This window comes from Nelumbo lutea, chromosome 1 (assembly GCF_056320005.1).
Source record: "Nelumbo lutea isolate HS-2025 chromosome 1, American lotus-T2T, whole genome shotgun sequence".
NCBI classification, from domain to species: Eukaryota; Viridiplantae; Streptophyta; class Magnoliopsida; order Proteales; family Nelumbonaceae; genus Nelumbo; species Nelumbo lutea.
In genome coordinates this window covers 72,518,813-72,535,574 of record NC_142684.1, presented here as the reverse complement: position 1 = coordinate 72,535,574, position 16,762 = coordinate 72,518,813, and the positions used below count along the sequence as shown (strand labels likewise).

At 39.7% G+C, this 16,762-nt stretch overlaps 1 protein-coding gene and 1 long non-coding RNA gene across 3 annotated transcripts in view; both read left to right on the top strand.

Annotated features, from left to right (window-relative positions):
• Nucleotides 1-514: 514 nt before the first annotated feature.
• LOC148875291 (uncharacterized) overlaps nucleotides 515-16,762 on the top strand; it is a 43,813-nt gene continuing 27,565 nt past the window's right edge. The window contains exons 1-3 of one of the 2 annotated variants that reach the window (XM_088964423.1): nucleotides 515-1,177; nucleotides 2,719-2,790; nucleotides 3,440-3,529. In XM_088964423.1, coding sequence (XP_088820549.1) covers nucleotides 995-1,177; nucleotides 2,719-2,790; nucleotides 3,440-3,529 — 345 coding nt within the window. In that variant the 5' untranslated portion in view covers nucleotides 515-994. The remainder of the gene's footprint in view (nucleotides 1,178-2,718; nucleotides 2,791-3,439; nucleotides 3,530-16,762) is intronic. The other variant, XM_088964424.1, reaches the window with a different exon arrangement.
• On the top strand, nucleotides 3,589-4,549 carry LOC148875292 (uncharacterized). Its single transcript, XR_016104966.1, has 2 exons — nucleotides 3,589-3,724; nucleotides 3,806-4,549. It is a non-coding gene; the product is annotated as an uncharacterized LOC148875292 (long non-coding RNA).

Sequence of the window (16,762 nt, the reverse complement as noted above, 5' to 3'; positions counted from 1 at the left end):
CAAGTGAAAGGTTTTCAATTTTCACTTTTCACCCATTTCTGCTAATGAATATATGGTCCAAGGGGATTAAACCCGTAGAAGAGTAGCTTTTCCACAATCCACATTACATTGGAATAGACTTGTTCATGGGCCAGATGATTCAACCGGCCTGCCTGGTTTTTTGTCGGGTTTGAACATAATTTTAGGTCTGCTGGCTCAGGTTCAGGCCCAAAACACAAGGACAAATTTTTTACGGGTCAGGCTTGGACTTTCTCAAAGAAAAAAAAATCGATTTGAACATGAGTCTAACCTGACAATGTTTTATATAATAAAAAATATAATATATTTATTTTCTTTGATATTGTTGGGTTTTAAGGTTGTTTAATCTCCTTGCCCATTTCTAAGCCGGGCTACAGACTTTATACGATGGCTGGGCTCGAGCTTAGGTGTATGTTAATAGAGAGGCAAAGACTGGCGGCCTGGTCCAGCCCATGAACAGATGTATATCAGATTGATGATTTTCTTTCCTCAAAACAGACAGAAAGAAAGAAAGAGAGAAAGATGAATAAAAGGGGAAGGAGAGAAATAAATGGATTGGATCATCCACATGATGGTCTAAAGTATAAACATGAAGCTCTTTCGATAATTACTAATTAGTGATTTCTTTGAAGTTAAAATGTGTAATTAAGAAACTTTTTTCCCCTTAAAACTCATTATAGCAACTCTTTGGAGCAAAATTTAAACCAAACATAGCCTTAATTACTCCCTACTCCCCACCCCGCCTTGCCTCGGAAAATAATCCATCAACCTGGGCTGGAGATTGGAGAAGCAGCGAAGCGAAGGACAGAGAGCTCTCGGCACCCTTTTTTAACTAACTCCACAATCCACATCGTAGTCTTTTATTTCTCTTCATAAAAAATGAAAAAATGAAGAGAATAAAAAGAGCTGTCGTTAGCTCTTCTTTCTTTCTTCTCCTCTGAGAAGAAACACGAGTGTCAGACACGTTACACGTCCGATGATGGCGAATCTGCCTCAATCGCTCTCGCTCAATCCTCCTTTTGGTGGTCCAACCGCTTCTTCTGCTAACGCCAACGCTGTTCAGGCCAGCAAAGACCGTAGAATGGTCTCGGCCGAACAGTTGGTACTCGAGCTCAGCAACCCTGATCTCAGAGAAAATGCACTCCTTGATCTCTCAAAGGCATGCCAACTTTATTGGTTTTGTTGATTTTCCGTCCGTTGATCTTTTCTGTTTTGATTATGGAAGAAAAAGGAGCAGTTTTCATTTTTGTATTGCTTTGCTTTATAGTTTTTTTAATCATCATGTATGGGATTTAATTTCGAATTTTATGATGATCGAATGGCTCAGCATATGCTTATTTTTTTTTCTTTTTATGGATAATGATTAGTTGGGATGATTTTTCTGTTTCTTTGGGTTCTATACCCATAGAAAAGCATTAGATTGCTAAAATTGATAATTAACTGATTGCAAGGTTTAGAAAAAAACAGTAAATATGTAACGGTTTCTATTCAATAAGAACAATGCTTGTGTCTTGGGGGCTTTTGAATCACAAAAAGACTGTCCTCTATATTAGTATCACAGTAGACCTTGAATCACAAGAGAAAAATTGAACCAGGGGGGGTGGAGTTGGCAAGTAACTAGCAGATGCATATTGACATTGAGATTGTAGAGAATTTTATTTATTTATTTATTTATTTTTGGGTAGTAGAGATTGTCCTCTCTATTAATTATTACAGGGACCTTAATGATGGATGCCTATAGTCATTGAGACAGACAATGACATTATTCATGCTAAAACGGTTGGCAAATAATTGTTTTCTTGTTGATTTTTTTCATTCAATGGGACGAAATGCGTGAAATTATTGTTTTGTATGGACATATTCTGACAAATGTTAAGAGGAAGGGGCCGTAATTGATAAGCCATAGTGAGTCTCATAACATTAATGTTGCGTGCATGAAAAAATGAAAAGAGCAATGGTAGCTTTTTTCAATCTAAGATCTGTATTTTAAGTGGTATATAGAACTGTATAGGATTATCAAATTAGGTTTTAGTACTTGATAAGAAACAAACCTGTTATTTTGTTATGATAAATCAGATCCAACCTTATATGAGTATCAGGCAGGCATCTTGTGTACATGTTCATATGACCAATTTTAAGAAATTTGTTATCTTGGAATAAAATACATATGGTGCTATCATACAGAGCAATGTGACGATGTGTCATGTTTTAACAGCAAAGACCAGATTGGTATATGGGATTGAAAGTTCAGACATTAAAATTAAATACTTCTTATTCTTATTCTTTCTTCTTTTATTATTTTTTATGCTAGAAATATTTTGAACCAGGTGCATGAAGCAAATGCTTCATTGTATAAGTTAGGAATCAAATAAAATGTGGAATTTATTAATGTTGAACAGTTCTAGTGGTATGGTGCCATAAGATACATGATATGTCTTAATCACAAAATGGCAAATGCTACAAAGAAGAAATTACTGTAGCTTATGAATCTGCACAATCTCTTGTTTAAAGCTTGTCCTTTTGTTTTTAATATCTTAAAGTTTATGGCACTGTTTTTCCATCATTGTTTTTTAATGCTTATAGTGCCATCATAAGTGTTTTGAGTCTTTACTATTTATGTAGAATAATTATCAATGCATTTTTTCTCCTTTTTCTTGTTATCTTTGTTGATAGTAACTGATTATCTTTTTCAATTTTTAGAAAAGGGAAATATTTCAAGATTTGGCTCCATTATTGTGGAACTCTTTTGGTACTATAGCTGCACTCTTACAGGTAGGCCTTTATGCTTTCACTAATTCTGGTTGTGATATAGATGGTTTCTATTATGTGGAATTGTGGACAATGTTTTGTTAGTTGTCGAGCTGAAGCAAAATCTTTTGGAGCCACTTATCAGTCACTTTGAATAGAATATTTTTTATTTTTCTGAAAGTTATTAATATATTTTTTCAAGTTTCTTACCAAATAAGGAGATCTAATAGAAGTATTTTTGTAAATTTTTCTCTGCCCAAAATTTGTCTCTAGTAGGTCCTCTGGTAATTCTGAAAGTGACATTATTTGGTAATTTTTGTCTTTGGACTGCTTTGCAACTTTACCCCTGATTTGTGATTAGTAAGCTTTTCTATATTCTTTGGTGAGATCATGAGAGGAAAGAAAAGCATCAAGTCTTTTTTTTTTTTTTGTTTCCTCCTCTCTAACAATTATCATTTGCTTAGCAGTCCCAATTCCCAAAATAAGATTGAAAACATTCTTCTTATATTTTAAACCTACTATCATTAAGAAAACATTTAGCTGTTCTAATGGTCATCTTTGATTTCAAAGCAATGACATGGAATTCTAGCTCTTATGCTGCTTCAAGACCATGTTAAGGACCAGAAAATCCTTGAAAACTTATCTTTGAAAATGACCTTGTTAACATGTGCAGGAGATAGTGTCCATATATCCTGTTTTGTCACCACCAACCCTTACTCCAGTTGCATCAAATCGAGTTTGCAACGCACTTGCTCTTCTCCAGGTTCTTATCTTTTTATCTTTTGGTATTCCAGTTATTCTTGTCAATTATTTATCATCTATTCCATTTTTATTTATCATTATTGAATCTTCATTCCTGGAAATCCTTACGTTAAAAGAAAGATTCTCCTCACTCTTTGATATAGCCCAAAACAGGGAAACTGTGGTGGAAGAGTGCTTTGATCAGGTGAATGACAGGGTAAGTTGGGGCCCTACCTTTAGGAGAAATCTCAATGACTGTGAAGTTGGCCTGTTGGCTGATCTATTAAACCTTATCCAGGGCATAAATCCTAACCCCCAGCTGGAAGATGAAAGGGTTTGATCTTGGGAGAATCAGGCAATTTCTCAGTTCAGTCCTTCTATGGCTCTCTCTCCCTCAGACAGGATAATGCTTTCCTCTGAGCTAGAATCTGGTGCCCTCATGTGCCTTCTAAAATAGCTTTCCTGGTATGGACTGCAGTCCACAATAGATGCCTAACTACAGAGTACAGATCAGCTGCTAAGAAGAGGAATGCCTCTTCCTAATTCTCTTTGCTCCTTGCAAATGAAGCCCCAGAGTCACCAAATTATCTTTTCATGCATTGTAGCTTTTCTCGTTAGCTATGAATTATGGCTTTGCCCTGCTTTGGGATTGACTTCTGCTTGCCAGAATCATTACTTCAGCTGCTGCAAGGATTAACTATTAAAGGTTTGAATAGAAGGGGCAAATTGTTATGGAATACTTTCCTGGCTGCCATCATCTGGACACTATGGAAGGAAAGGAACAATTGTATTTTTGACAACAAATTTTCTGCCTTGGTGGAAGTCAGAAGTAATCTAATAGGTTTGTTTTGTTCTTGGCTGGGTGTACAAAGAAAATTTCAGGGTGTCCAGCTCATCTTTTTTTGCAAGTTGGATTTTGTTGGATGACTTTGCTTTGTTTTGTGTATTCCTGATTTACAAGCTCTCATTGTACATGGGTTGGTGTATTTTGCTCTCTATAATAAATTAATACAAAATCAATACTTTTTTTTTTGTTTGGAAATGGTAATATGCTGATGAGTTTTACTCATTATTGTATCTGATTATGGTCTTCAAAGTTAAACTTGCTGTCAAGCTTTGTATCAGGGTGGAAATGAGGGGGAATTGGGCTGTCAAGGATTGGAGGGGTGGTAAGAAATGAAGCTGGAAATCTCATAATGATTTACTGTGGACTAGCGGGTAAAGACATTTTATTGAGATCTGGGGTGATGGCTCTTTTGCAAGGACCCAAATTGGCATCTTCAGCAGGATGGACAGATATAATCACAGAAGGGGACAATTAGGTGGTAGCTGGGTGGTTGTCCTTGAGAGTAGAGGGGCAATGATCTCTATGGTACATGGTAAGGGAAGCAATGAATTTGGTGACTCATTTAAATTGCTTGTTACATGGGTTCCCAGAGCAGCCAACAACATTGAAGACCCTTTGGAAAGGATGGGGGCCCACATAATGTTAGACAGTGTATGCCCTTAGATCCAATCAGAATGATGTACATTATGACATTTAATGTAAATGAATAAAGTACATACTTGATTCATGTTATCATGGTGTGTTTCTGTGTAATACCCTTAAACTGGACATATATGAGACTCGTGTTAGTTTACAATCTTCACAGCCATTGGATAGATCTGGGGAGATTTATCCTACCAAGGCTGACACTAATGTGTCGCCAAGTTGGTTGGGGTGACTTGTCTCAGCTGTCAGGGTGAGACCTGAGGTGCATGTAGTGTGGGTTTTCTTGAAACCCTGAACCGGACCAGAATTCCAGTATTGCTCTGGACCTTGGAGATAGATGGACAAAACTAGAATATTACACGTGACCCCTAGACTCGATTATGATACTTCACTAGGTGTTGGATTGGACTATCTTTGATATGCCAATTAGTGAAATCCTTAGAGGGGGTCAAAATTTGGGTATGTTGGGACAGTCCGAGAATTCATCTGAATGGGTGATCATAGTGACAACATCAGCCCCTTTGTCAGACAAAGTGAATAATCGGGGATGCACTCTTTTTGATGGAAACCAAAACTATCGACAGTCGATTTTAACCATTGAAATTTGTTTTGCAAAATATATTTATATAGAGATATACATATATATATTATGGTTTCAAAATGTTTGCAAAAATATTTAAATTCCCAGGATCCATGTGAGTAGAGAGTGCAATAATGTACCTTGTAGCCGAGGGAGAGGTCCTCTCTTGTCGGGCAATGTTTGATCATTATGGGCTGAGAGGTTAAGTGTAAGACCATTGAGGGTAATACCTGATGGGCTAATCTTGCATCTGCCCACATTCCTTGGGTTTTTATAAGGTGGCTTGACCCAAGGACCATTTATTGAAATGTTGGGTCCATTAAGAGCCCATGGTGATGGATTTAGGGGTTCACTGTCTCCTACAGTGAATTTGGCCAGGCCTTGTAACAGAGGCTGGGCTGAACCCATGTGGTTGATGTATAGATCAATGTTTGGGTCCCATGCCATATAAGGATATCCAACTGGGCAACAATTTGGAGGGTAAGTGAGCAAATGGACTTAATGGGCCTAAATCCCAATTCAAACTGGCTTAATGAAATTATATAAAGGAGGGTGGTTTTGGGATTTAGATCAGCAGATAGGATAAGGGATTGTCCCTATCCACTTAGAGAGTCCAGATCCAAATAGAGATTTGGATTGGGAGACTCCTAATTAGATTAGGAGGACTGATCTTTATCTGTAGATAAGATAAGGGATTATCCTTATCTCTTAAAGAAAGTCCAGATCCAAATACAAGATTTGGATTAGGAAACTCCTAATGGGATTAGGAGAACTTCTCTTTAAGGATATAAATAGGAGAGCAGGGCAAACCCTCAGTACACAACAAAAACCAATCTGACTGCTGAACTCAGAGAGAAACAACACAGTTAGACTGCACTGTATCATTCTCTCCTACTCTTGCCGCCATACCAGTTCAATCTCCACCTGTGGGAGTGATCAAGAAGTGTTCTTGATATTACCTTTTGGTAGAAAAGGTAATCAGAAGTCGTGCTCACTAGCCCTCCATCAGATTCTTGCTGAAGAGCCATCCTGCTGATTCTGCTTCATCCTGCACCGTGTCATTTTCGGTGGAAGTAGTCTTTGGATCTTTCCTTGGGCGTGAACACCTTCATTGAGGTTATTGTTACTTTGGATCAGGTATATCCCTCCACTACCTTTTGGTTTCAGATTTGGTCTGGTTTGGGTTCAAGATTGATCTTTGAAAATGCGGTTTTCTAAAATAGGGAATGTGATTCCCATGTGGGAGAGAGAATTTTTTGAAAATTCGCCCAACCTTCTTGCAAGGTTCAGCTATTCATATGATGGATCTCTCATCACTTCACATAAATGCCCTAGAATGGGGAGCACTGAGGTCATACATGGAATATCTTGGTACTTGATGATCTGTTGTTATCTTTTTACATCTGTTTTTCTTTGATTTGGTCACCTTTAAACTGTTCTTGTATTTTTCTTCATTTCAATGCTGTTGAATTGAGGACCCTTTCTATCACTATTTAATAAAATCTTTTTACTAATAAGGCCAATGGATGGATCTGCTGAAAAGGAGACAGAGCATTGGTGAAGTTAGGAGAGAGGAATTGGTATTTGAAGTTGAAGATGCTGCTGAATGAGGCGACTAGGGAGGTGATTTCCTGGGAATAGGAATTTGGGGTTGATGAGGAATCTAAATAAGGCAAAAAGAACAAGGCAGAAGAGATATCACCAGGGGTAAACAACTAAACATGCAATCATTAGGGCCAGAGGAAAGAGAGTAACTTGTGCTTCTTAGTAGTTATAACTTCTATTATTTGATGCTCTATACAGTAGGCATGATCATGGGGTGGTGGTGGTCCTGGTATAAGTGGCTTCTTGTAAGCCTTGGCCCACGAGGACCTGGGTTGGGCACCTGAGTGAATCGCTCTCTATCTCTTATATCATGCAGGCTTGGGCCAGGTTGGGCTAAGACAGAATCTAAGCCCAGGGCTTGAAATTTGCAGGCAGGCTAGGCTAGGAATATCACGGCCCTTGTTTGCAGACGTTTTATTCAAAGTGATGAGTTTGAGCAAGCTGATGGTTTAGTGCCCATTTTTGGAGGGCTTTCACATAGTGGCATTTGGCTTTGCAAGGTGGGCCCACCTGGACAGCCTATAAGCATTGTTTGGTGAAATACCTGGAAAGCCCAAATCAGCTTTCTTTCAACAAAAAAAAAGGCTTTCCATTGAAGCTTCCTTTAGTGTCTGTTTGGAAGGGCTTTGATATAGTAGCTTCTAGCTTTACAAGGTGGGCCCCGCTTGGATAGTGTATAAGCAATGTTTGGTAAGAAACCCATAAAATCCAGAATAGCTATGTTATAGTCCAAAATATGGCTTTCCGCTAAAGTTTCTTTTAGTGGCTTCTCTAAAGCAGCTTAATCAAAGATTCAGTCCGATAAAACAGCCCTTAGCGGCTCCGCCAAAGCAGCTCAATGAAAACACTGAACCAATGATTCAGCCCTCCTAAACGGGCCCTTAGTGCTATAGTTTTGTGCCGGTGCTTGCTTGAGCTTGGCTGGTAGTAGGGGTGCAAGTCCACTTAGTTTAGGTCGGATTGAGGTCAATCCTGACCCAACCCAAGTTGTTGAACCCCCAACCCTAAACTTGGGTTGGGTTCAGGTTAGACTAATTTTTTTACTTCTTTTTGTTATAGAAAAATGCTATCACTACTTAAACATAGAATTGGCCAATTAAGGTTAACTATATATGTTGATGCTTTAGGAGTGCTATACTTGTGTTACACCAAAAATCTTTTCCTTAAAACTCAAAATTATTGATACATATACATATATACATGCATGTTTGCATGAAAACATGCATATTTACATGCATGTTGAAGTCAGGTTCATATTTCTGAACCTTTACCCAACCTTCAACCCAACTCGACTGATGTGAACAGAAAGGCAAATTACATGCAGCACCTCAAGTATACAACAATAAGCACAAAAAATACCAAGCTGAAAACAACCAATAAGTTGGATTTTTAAGGATTTCAGACCTGGACCTGAAGTAAAACTCCTCTTGGAACAGTTCCACTATAGTAACAATGGCAGAAAACTGGCCTCCCACGTGGACACACAGCGATGGAGGGATTGGAAGGTGCCAAAATGGGTTGACTCCTCAAAACCCAAGCTCCCAATGCTTGAAAACCCTACCTGGGGCTGAGCTATAGCTCAAACAAGAGAGAAAGAACCAAAAAAGACCCCTATAAAACATCCCCCTTCTCTTTTATAAGACCCACTAGCTTGTTGGACAAGCTAGTTAAAATATGTACACATAAGCCCCTAGGATGTTTTCCCTCTCACAAGCAACTCCATAAGAACAAAACTAACTTCAAATGAGCCCTCAAAAGATAACTTTTGTTACAAAGAGACCCAAGAGACCAAAACCCAACAGATATGCACCCAACTGCCCTTGGCCAAAACTCTCGACTTATAAAATGACCAAAAAAACCCTTGTTCCAAACTGTCAACAAAGCTACCCAAAAACAACAATTTGGGATCCTACAACAAGAAAACATGCAAAACAGAATACATTCACACATTTTTTCTTTTTTTTTTTCTTGTCTCGTCATTCCTGTCGGGTTAAAAAGAGCTCGACCTTGTGCGAGCAGCAATTTTAGTAGCCTTGCACATGTTTCCATCTAGCTTCATAAACTCCTCTTCACTAATCCAAGAATTCTCAATTGATGGTTTCCCTTTCCACTTGACCAAAAGCCTAAAATAGGCCCCATTTCGAGTGTTGGTGACTTGGACATCTTCTACACCCTCTACTTGTTCAAACTCATTAGAACTACTAGTCCTTTGTGCTTGTCCTTGCCCATCCTTTGTTGTTAGTTCTAGGTCCCCATGGTAATCAAAGAGGTCCGCTACATTAAAAATGGGTGAAATGGACAAATCAGCTAGTAGCTCAATTTCATATGCATCGTCACCAAACTGTCTTAGCACATGACATGGACCAATCTTTTTCTGCTTCACCTTATGGTAGATCCCAACAGGAAACCTCTTAGGCTGCAAATAAACCATGACTAGATAGCCCTCATGAAACTCTTTCATCCGGCGATGCTTATCCTTAGCTTCTTAATTACCTTTGGTTGCTTTCTTTCAGCTTCTGCTATACATTCCCTTGAATCTCTTGAATGGATTTAGCTAAAGCTTCAGCATCATCACTCACTTGCCGCAACCTTATTATAGGAGCTAGATCAACAACACTTTTAGGTGACCAACCGTACACAACCTCAAAAGGAGTCTTCCTTGTAGATCTATTAACTGAATTATTGAAGGCAAATTCAGCTTGTGGTAGGATGAGATCCCATTGCTTTAAGTAGCCTCCAACTAGGCTCCTCAACAAGTTGCCTAGGCTTCGGTTAACCACTTCAGTTTGTCCATCTGTTTGTGGGTGAAATGTACTGCTATATTGTAAGGTAGTAACCATACACTTCCATAAAGTTCTCCAGAAGTGGCTAAGGAATCTTGTGTCATGATCTGATGTGATAGATCTTTCATGCAACCGAACAACTTCTTTGAAAAACAAGTTAGCTACATGAGAAGCATCAAAAGTCTTTTGGCAACCAATAAAGTGGGTCATTTTAGAGAAACGATCAACCACAACAAAAATAGTCATTACCCCTAGCTGTTCTTGGCAACCCCAACACAAAATCCATAGTAATATCAGTCCATAGTGATTCTGGTACGGGTAAGGGAAGATACAAACCTGTATTTTGATGTTGCCCTTTAGATGTTTGGCACTTGTGACATCTATCAACATAATAGAACACATAGCCTTGGCCAAAAGTACCTTTTGGAGACCATTTCAAGTGTCTTCTTGCAACCAAAATATCCCTTGCAATGCAAATCAGCAATGAGTAATACCCTCAAAGATACTGATGGAATGCATAACCTATTGCCTATGAATAAGTAACCATCATTCCACACAAACTTGGCTCGAATATCCTTGTCACCTGCTGCATAGCTTCTACAAATACAGCCAACATAAGGGTAATCTTGGCATTGGTCTTTGATGGAGCTGAATCCCACAACATTAGTAGACATTGTTGACACCAAGTGAACTCTCCTACTAAGAGTATCAACTACCCGGTTTTGCTGTCCAACCTTTTGCTTCAAAACAAAATTATATTCTTGTAGAAAGTCAACCCATTTAGCATGTCTTCCCTTTATCTTTTGTTGGGAGTTAAGGTGTTTCAATGCTTCATGGTTTGAATACAACACGAACTCCCGTTGGATAAGATAATGCCTCCAAAACTTCAACGCTTGCACAATGGCATAAAACTCAACATCATAAGTGGAATACCTCCTTCTAGCATCATTGAGTTTCTCACTAAAGTAAGCAACTGGATGGCCTTCTTGGCTAAGGACAGCTCCAATCCCAACATGGGTTACATCACATTCAACTTCAAAGAGCTTGTTAAAATCAGATAAAGCCAATACCGGAGCCTTCGTCATCCTCATCTTTAGCTCTTGGAAGCTTTTCTCAGTTGCGGAGTCCAAGTAAACTCACCTCCTTTCAAGCATTCAGTAATGGGTGCCACAATAGTGCTGAAATTCTTTATAAATTGAAGATAAAATGTTGCTAACCCATGGAAACTACAAATTTCAGTTAAGGTCTTTGGTGTTGGCCACTCTTGAATAGCTTGAACTTTTTCTTGATCCACCTCAATCCCCTTGGCTGAAACAACATACCCCAAAAACACCAATCGACCTGTCATAAAATTACACTTCTTCAAATTTATATATAGCTGATTTTGTCTCAAGACTTCTAGGATTGCTCTCAAGTGTTCTAAGTGGCTGTCATGATCTTTGTTGTGGATGAGTATGCCATCAAAATAACCTACCACAAGCTTCCCCATGAATGGCCTTAAAACTTGGCTCGTGAACCTCATAAAGGTACTAGGAGCCTTAGCACCACTTGGCAACCCAAAGGTGCTAGAAGCTTCATAAAGACCTTCCTTAGTCTTGAATGTAGTCTTCCACTCATCCCCCTCTCAGATACGAATTTGATGGTATCCATGAAGGGATGAGATATCCATCGTATGGACACCCGAATCTTGCAGAATAGAATGGGCGAATTTCAAAAATTTCTCTGCGTCCTACTAGGAATCGTATTCCCTATTTTAAAAAATCATATTTTTCAATGATCAATCTTGAACCAAGAACCGAACCAGATCTGAACAAAAGCAGTAGGAGAGGGATATACCTGATACGGAGAAATAATATCTCCCAACGAAGGTGTTCATGCCCAAGGAAGGATCCAAAGATTGCTCCCACTGAAGATGGCGCAGTGCAGGATGGAGCAGAATCAGCAGTGTTCTTCCCAAGAACCTAATCCTTCGCAAGAATTAGCAGAATGGTACGTGAGCACAGCTTCCTATCAGTCCCTTCACAAGGAACTGATATCAAGATCCAATCTTGATTTCTCCCACTTAACTGGAGATCGAACTGGCAGGTGAGGCGGCGGCAGGAAGGAGGCAGCAAGAGAGAATTTTCGCAGATGTGCTGAATTCTCTCTTCTGTGATTTCAGCTCTGAAGATAGGTGGTGATCTTGTGTATCTAAAGGCTGCCGCCCCCTCCTCCTTTTATAACCTTAAAGGGATCAGTTCCTAATCCCATTAGGAGTTGCTGATCCAAATCATATTTGGATCAGAATTCCCTTTAAGTGATAAGGGTAGACCCTTATCTTATCTGTAGATTAGATCAGCCTTCTCTTAATCTCATTAGGAGGTTTCCAAATCTGAATCACATTTAGATCTGGACTCTCTGAGTGGATAGGGTTAAGACCCTATCCTATCTGCTAATCCAATCCCAGAATTCGCCCCTTATTTAACTGATCAAATCAGCCCAGTTCGAAATGGGCTTTAGGGCCATTAAGGTTATGTGCTCACTTAGCATTCCAAACTACTGCCCAGTTGGGCTTCCTTGTATGGCATGGGACCCAAACATTGATCTACACATCAGCCACATGGGTTCAGCCCAGCCTTTGTTACAAGGCCTGACCGAATACACTGTTATGGACAGTGCACCCTCTGAAACCCATCACATGGGCTCTATGGGCCCAACACTTACCCTAAGTGGTCCCTGGGCCAAGCCACCTTGTAACACCCAGGGACTGTGGGCAGATGCAAGATTATCCCATAAGGTATTACCCTCAATGGTCTTACACTTAACCTCTCAGCCCATAATGATCAAACACTGCCCGACAAGAGAGGACCTCTCCCTCGGCTGCAAGGAACAGTGCTGCACTTTCTACTCACATGGATCCCGGGAATTAAAACCTTTTGCAAACGTTTGGAAACCATAATATATATACTTTTATATCTTATATAAAATATATTTTGCAAAATATATCTCAACAATTGAAATCAGTTGCCGACAGTCTTGGTTTCCATTAGAGAGAGTGCATCCCCGATCATTACCTTTGTCCGACAAAGGGGCTAATCCTGTCACTATGATCACCCACTCAGATGAATTCTCAGACTGTCCCAACATACCCAGGTTTTGACCCCCGCTAAGGATCTCACTGATTGGCATATCAAAGACATCCCCCGCTAAGGATCTCACTGATTGGCATATCAAAGACATCCCAATCCGACACCTAGTGCAGTATCATAATCGAGTCTAGGGGTCAGGTGTAACTTTCCAGTTTTGCCCATCAATCTCCAAGGTCCAGGGCAATACTGGAAATCTGGTCCGATTCAAAGATTCAATTAATCCTACACTACATGTGCCTTAGGTCTCACTCTGGAGGCTGAGACAGGCCACCCCAACATTTGGCAGCACACCAGTGTCAATCTTGGCAGGATAAATCTCCCCAGACTTATCCAACGACTGTGAACATTCTAAACTAACACGAGTCTCATAAGTGTCCTATTTAAGGGTATTACATAGAAACAACCACAGGAACATGAATCAAATATCTACTTTTATTCGCTTACAATAAATTCATAATGTACATACGCCAACTACTTCAGATCTATCTTTGAAAAGACTTGTGAGCCAGCCAATGTGTCTAACATGTCATCAAGGCAGGGTATGGGAAACCTGTATTTAACTGTAATCTTGTTAATGCCACGACTGTCAACACACATATGCCAACTACCATCTTTCTTTGGTGTGAGCAAAGCTGGTACAACACATGGGCTTAAGCTCTCACGGATCAGCCCCTTCAACAACTCTGTTACTTGTCTTTGGAGCTCCTCATGCTCCTTAGGGCTCATTCTATAGTGGGGTAGGTTAGGCAATGCTGATCCTGGCATTAAATCTAAATGATGTTGTACATCTCTTAGAGGAGGAAGGCCATCGGGTAATTCTTTAGGCATCACATCAGCATACTCATGAAGTAGTTTCTTCACCAACTCTGGAACAGGTGTTTGTTTGCTAACTTCTTTTGTAATCAGCATGTAAAGAACATCCAAATTCCCATCTTCTTGAGCCAATTTATTTGAGGTGAAAAGAGTAGTGATTGGCTTTGTTTCCTTCTTTGGAAATGAATCAAGTTGCATTGGTTTAAGAGTTATCTTCTTATTGTCTTTCACAAAGCTGTATGTGTTCTTGTCCCCATAATGAATGGTCTTACAGTCATATTGCCATGGGCGACCCAAGAGAAATGGCATGCATCCATTGGGATATCACACCATATCGATTCTTCAAATGTATTACCAATAGAAAATTTAACTTGGCATTTAGAAGAAACTCTTACCTCATTTCCTTTGTTGAACCACAAAATACGATATGGCCAGGGGTGTTAAATAGTCTTGAGCTGTAATTTATCCACCATCTCTTGAGAAACAAGATTCTCACTACTCCCACTATCAATAATCAGGTTACACAACTTCCCACCAGTTGTACAACGTGTTCTAAAGATATTCTTTCTCAACCAGTCCCCTGGTAGTGGTTCTTGAGGTACAACCATAGAGTGTCGTATCACTAGAGCTTCACCCCCAATATCCCCCATCCAAGTTTTCTTCCTCTAAAGCATTTGCTTCAGTAGTTTCAGCCGCTTGCCCATCCTCAACTTGGCTTATATTATCTTGTTGTTCATCAGTGACTTCATTAACCAAGTGTGTTTGCCCTTCAATCCTTCTCTTAGGACATCCATTTGAACGATGTCCCAACTCCATTCACTTAAAACATTTAATAGTAGGCTGCCCTTGACTACTTGTTTTTGCATTTGAAGTCCCTTGGACTGTAGGTTGTGTTTGGTTGATTACACAACCCCTACCAGCCCCAACACTTCGACCTACTGATGAAGATGTACCTTGGACAGCACTTAGCCTCTGCCATGAGCTCTGACTCAATTGAGCTTCAACCTTTAGAGCTAGCTGATATGCATCCTTTACCTTATACGGGCAATGTAGGCTAACTTGATCTTCTATTGGCAACCTCAAACCATTGATATATCTACTAACTTTTTGCTGTTCAGTTTCTGACATATTACTCCAAAGAGTTAATCTATTAAACTCTTTTGTGTACTTCTTCACACTCTTTTTCCGTTGCCTTAAATTCTACACCCTTTCGTATAGAGTTTGCTCATAGTCTGGTGGTAAAAATTGGGATTTCAGCTTCTCTTTCATTCTTCCCCAGGAACTAACCTTTCTTTTCCCCTTCCTTTCTCTGTCCCTTTGGTAATTTTTCCACCATTCTAAGGCTATCTCATGCATCTTTGCTATTACAAGCTTCAATTTTCTTTCTTCATTCATTTCTTTGCAATCAAAATAATTTTCAATGTTGTCCAACCAATCTAGAAGCTCTTCAAGTTCCAACTCACCATCAAACTCGGAAATATGAAGTTGAACACCATGTCCTTGATTGGATTGTAAAGCTTGCACTATTCGGTCTTCCCACCGCTAGTTGTTATTCCTTCCATGCTGATCACCTTCAGGTTGCTCAATGTCTTCACTCGATTCTTCACTAATAATGTCAGTGAGTTGTTCATCAACTCTAGGAGCTTGTCTTCTTCTTCCTAGCCCCAAATCATTTGCTATGTCACCATCCCTAGCAGCATTTTGAGCTACAAGTTGAGCAAGATGTTCAATCTGTTCTTGCAGTTCTCTTATAGCCTCTTGGAAAACCTCTACAATAACATGTTGTGGTCTTCTACCACCCCTACCACGCTCACCCCTTGCAGCCATGATAATATAGAAAAACTCAAGAAGGAGATGAACTTTGAAGCAAACCCAAGGAAAGAACTTGCTCTGATACCACTTGATGTGAACAAAAAGGCCAATTACATGCTGTGCCTCAAGTATATTGTAATAAGCACAAAAATACCAAGCTGAAAACAATAAAATAGGTTGGATTTTAGGGATTTCAGACCTGAACCTGAAGTAAAACTCCTCCTGGAACAGTTCCGTTACAGTAACAATGGCAGCAAACTGGCCTCCCGCGTGGGCACGCAGTGATGGAGGGATTGGAAGGTGTCAAAATAGGTCGACTCCTCAAAACCCAAGCTCCCTGTTGAGCAAAAGCAAGAGAAGAGAAGAGGAGAGGAGAGAAGAGAGGGAGAGAGGAGAGGAGAGTCGAGAGGACTGAAAGCCCCTACAGAACGCTATAGGCGAGTGCATAAGTTATTATTTATACTAGTCTAGTCGTACAACATAAAGAAGGAGAAAATTACAATAGTACCCTTGCGGTACTAAACCTGGGTACAACAACATCTGTCAACACTCCCCCTCAAGTTGGAGCATAGATATCAATCATGCCCAACTTGTCACAAAGATCATGATGTCTGGAATGATTTAGACCCTTTGTAAAGATGTCTGCAAGTTGGTTCTTAGAGTTGACATAGGGAGTATACACTTCGCCTGTGATGACTTTCTCACTGATAAAATGCTTGTCAACTTCGATGTGTTTTGTTCTATTATGTAGCACTGGATTGGCAACAATGCTTATAGTTGCTTTGTTATCACATAATAGAGTCATAGGTTTGTCCACTAGGAAACCCAACTCACTCAACAAGTTCTTTATCCACATGCCTTCAGCTACCCCATGGGCCATAGCATGATATTCAGCTTCAACACTGGATTTAGCCACCACATTTTGCTTTTTACTCCTCCATGTAACAAGGTTCCCTCCTACAAAGGTGCAATAGCCACTAGTAGACTTTCTGTCACTTTGGGATCCAGCCCAATCTGCATCTGTATAAACTTCAACTTTTAA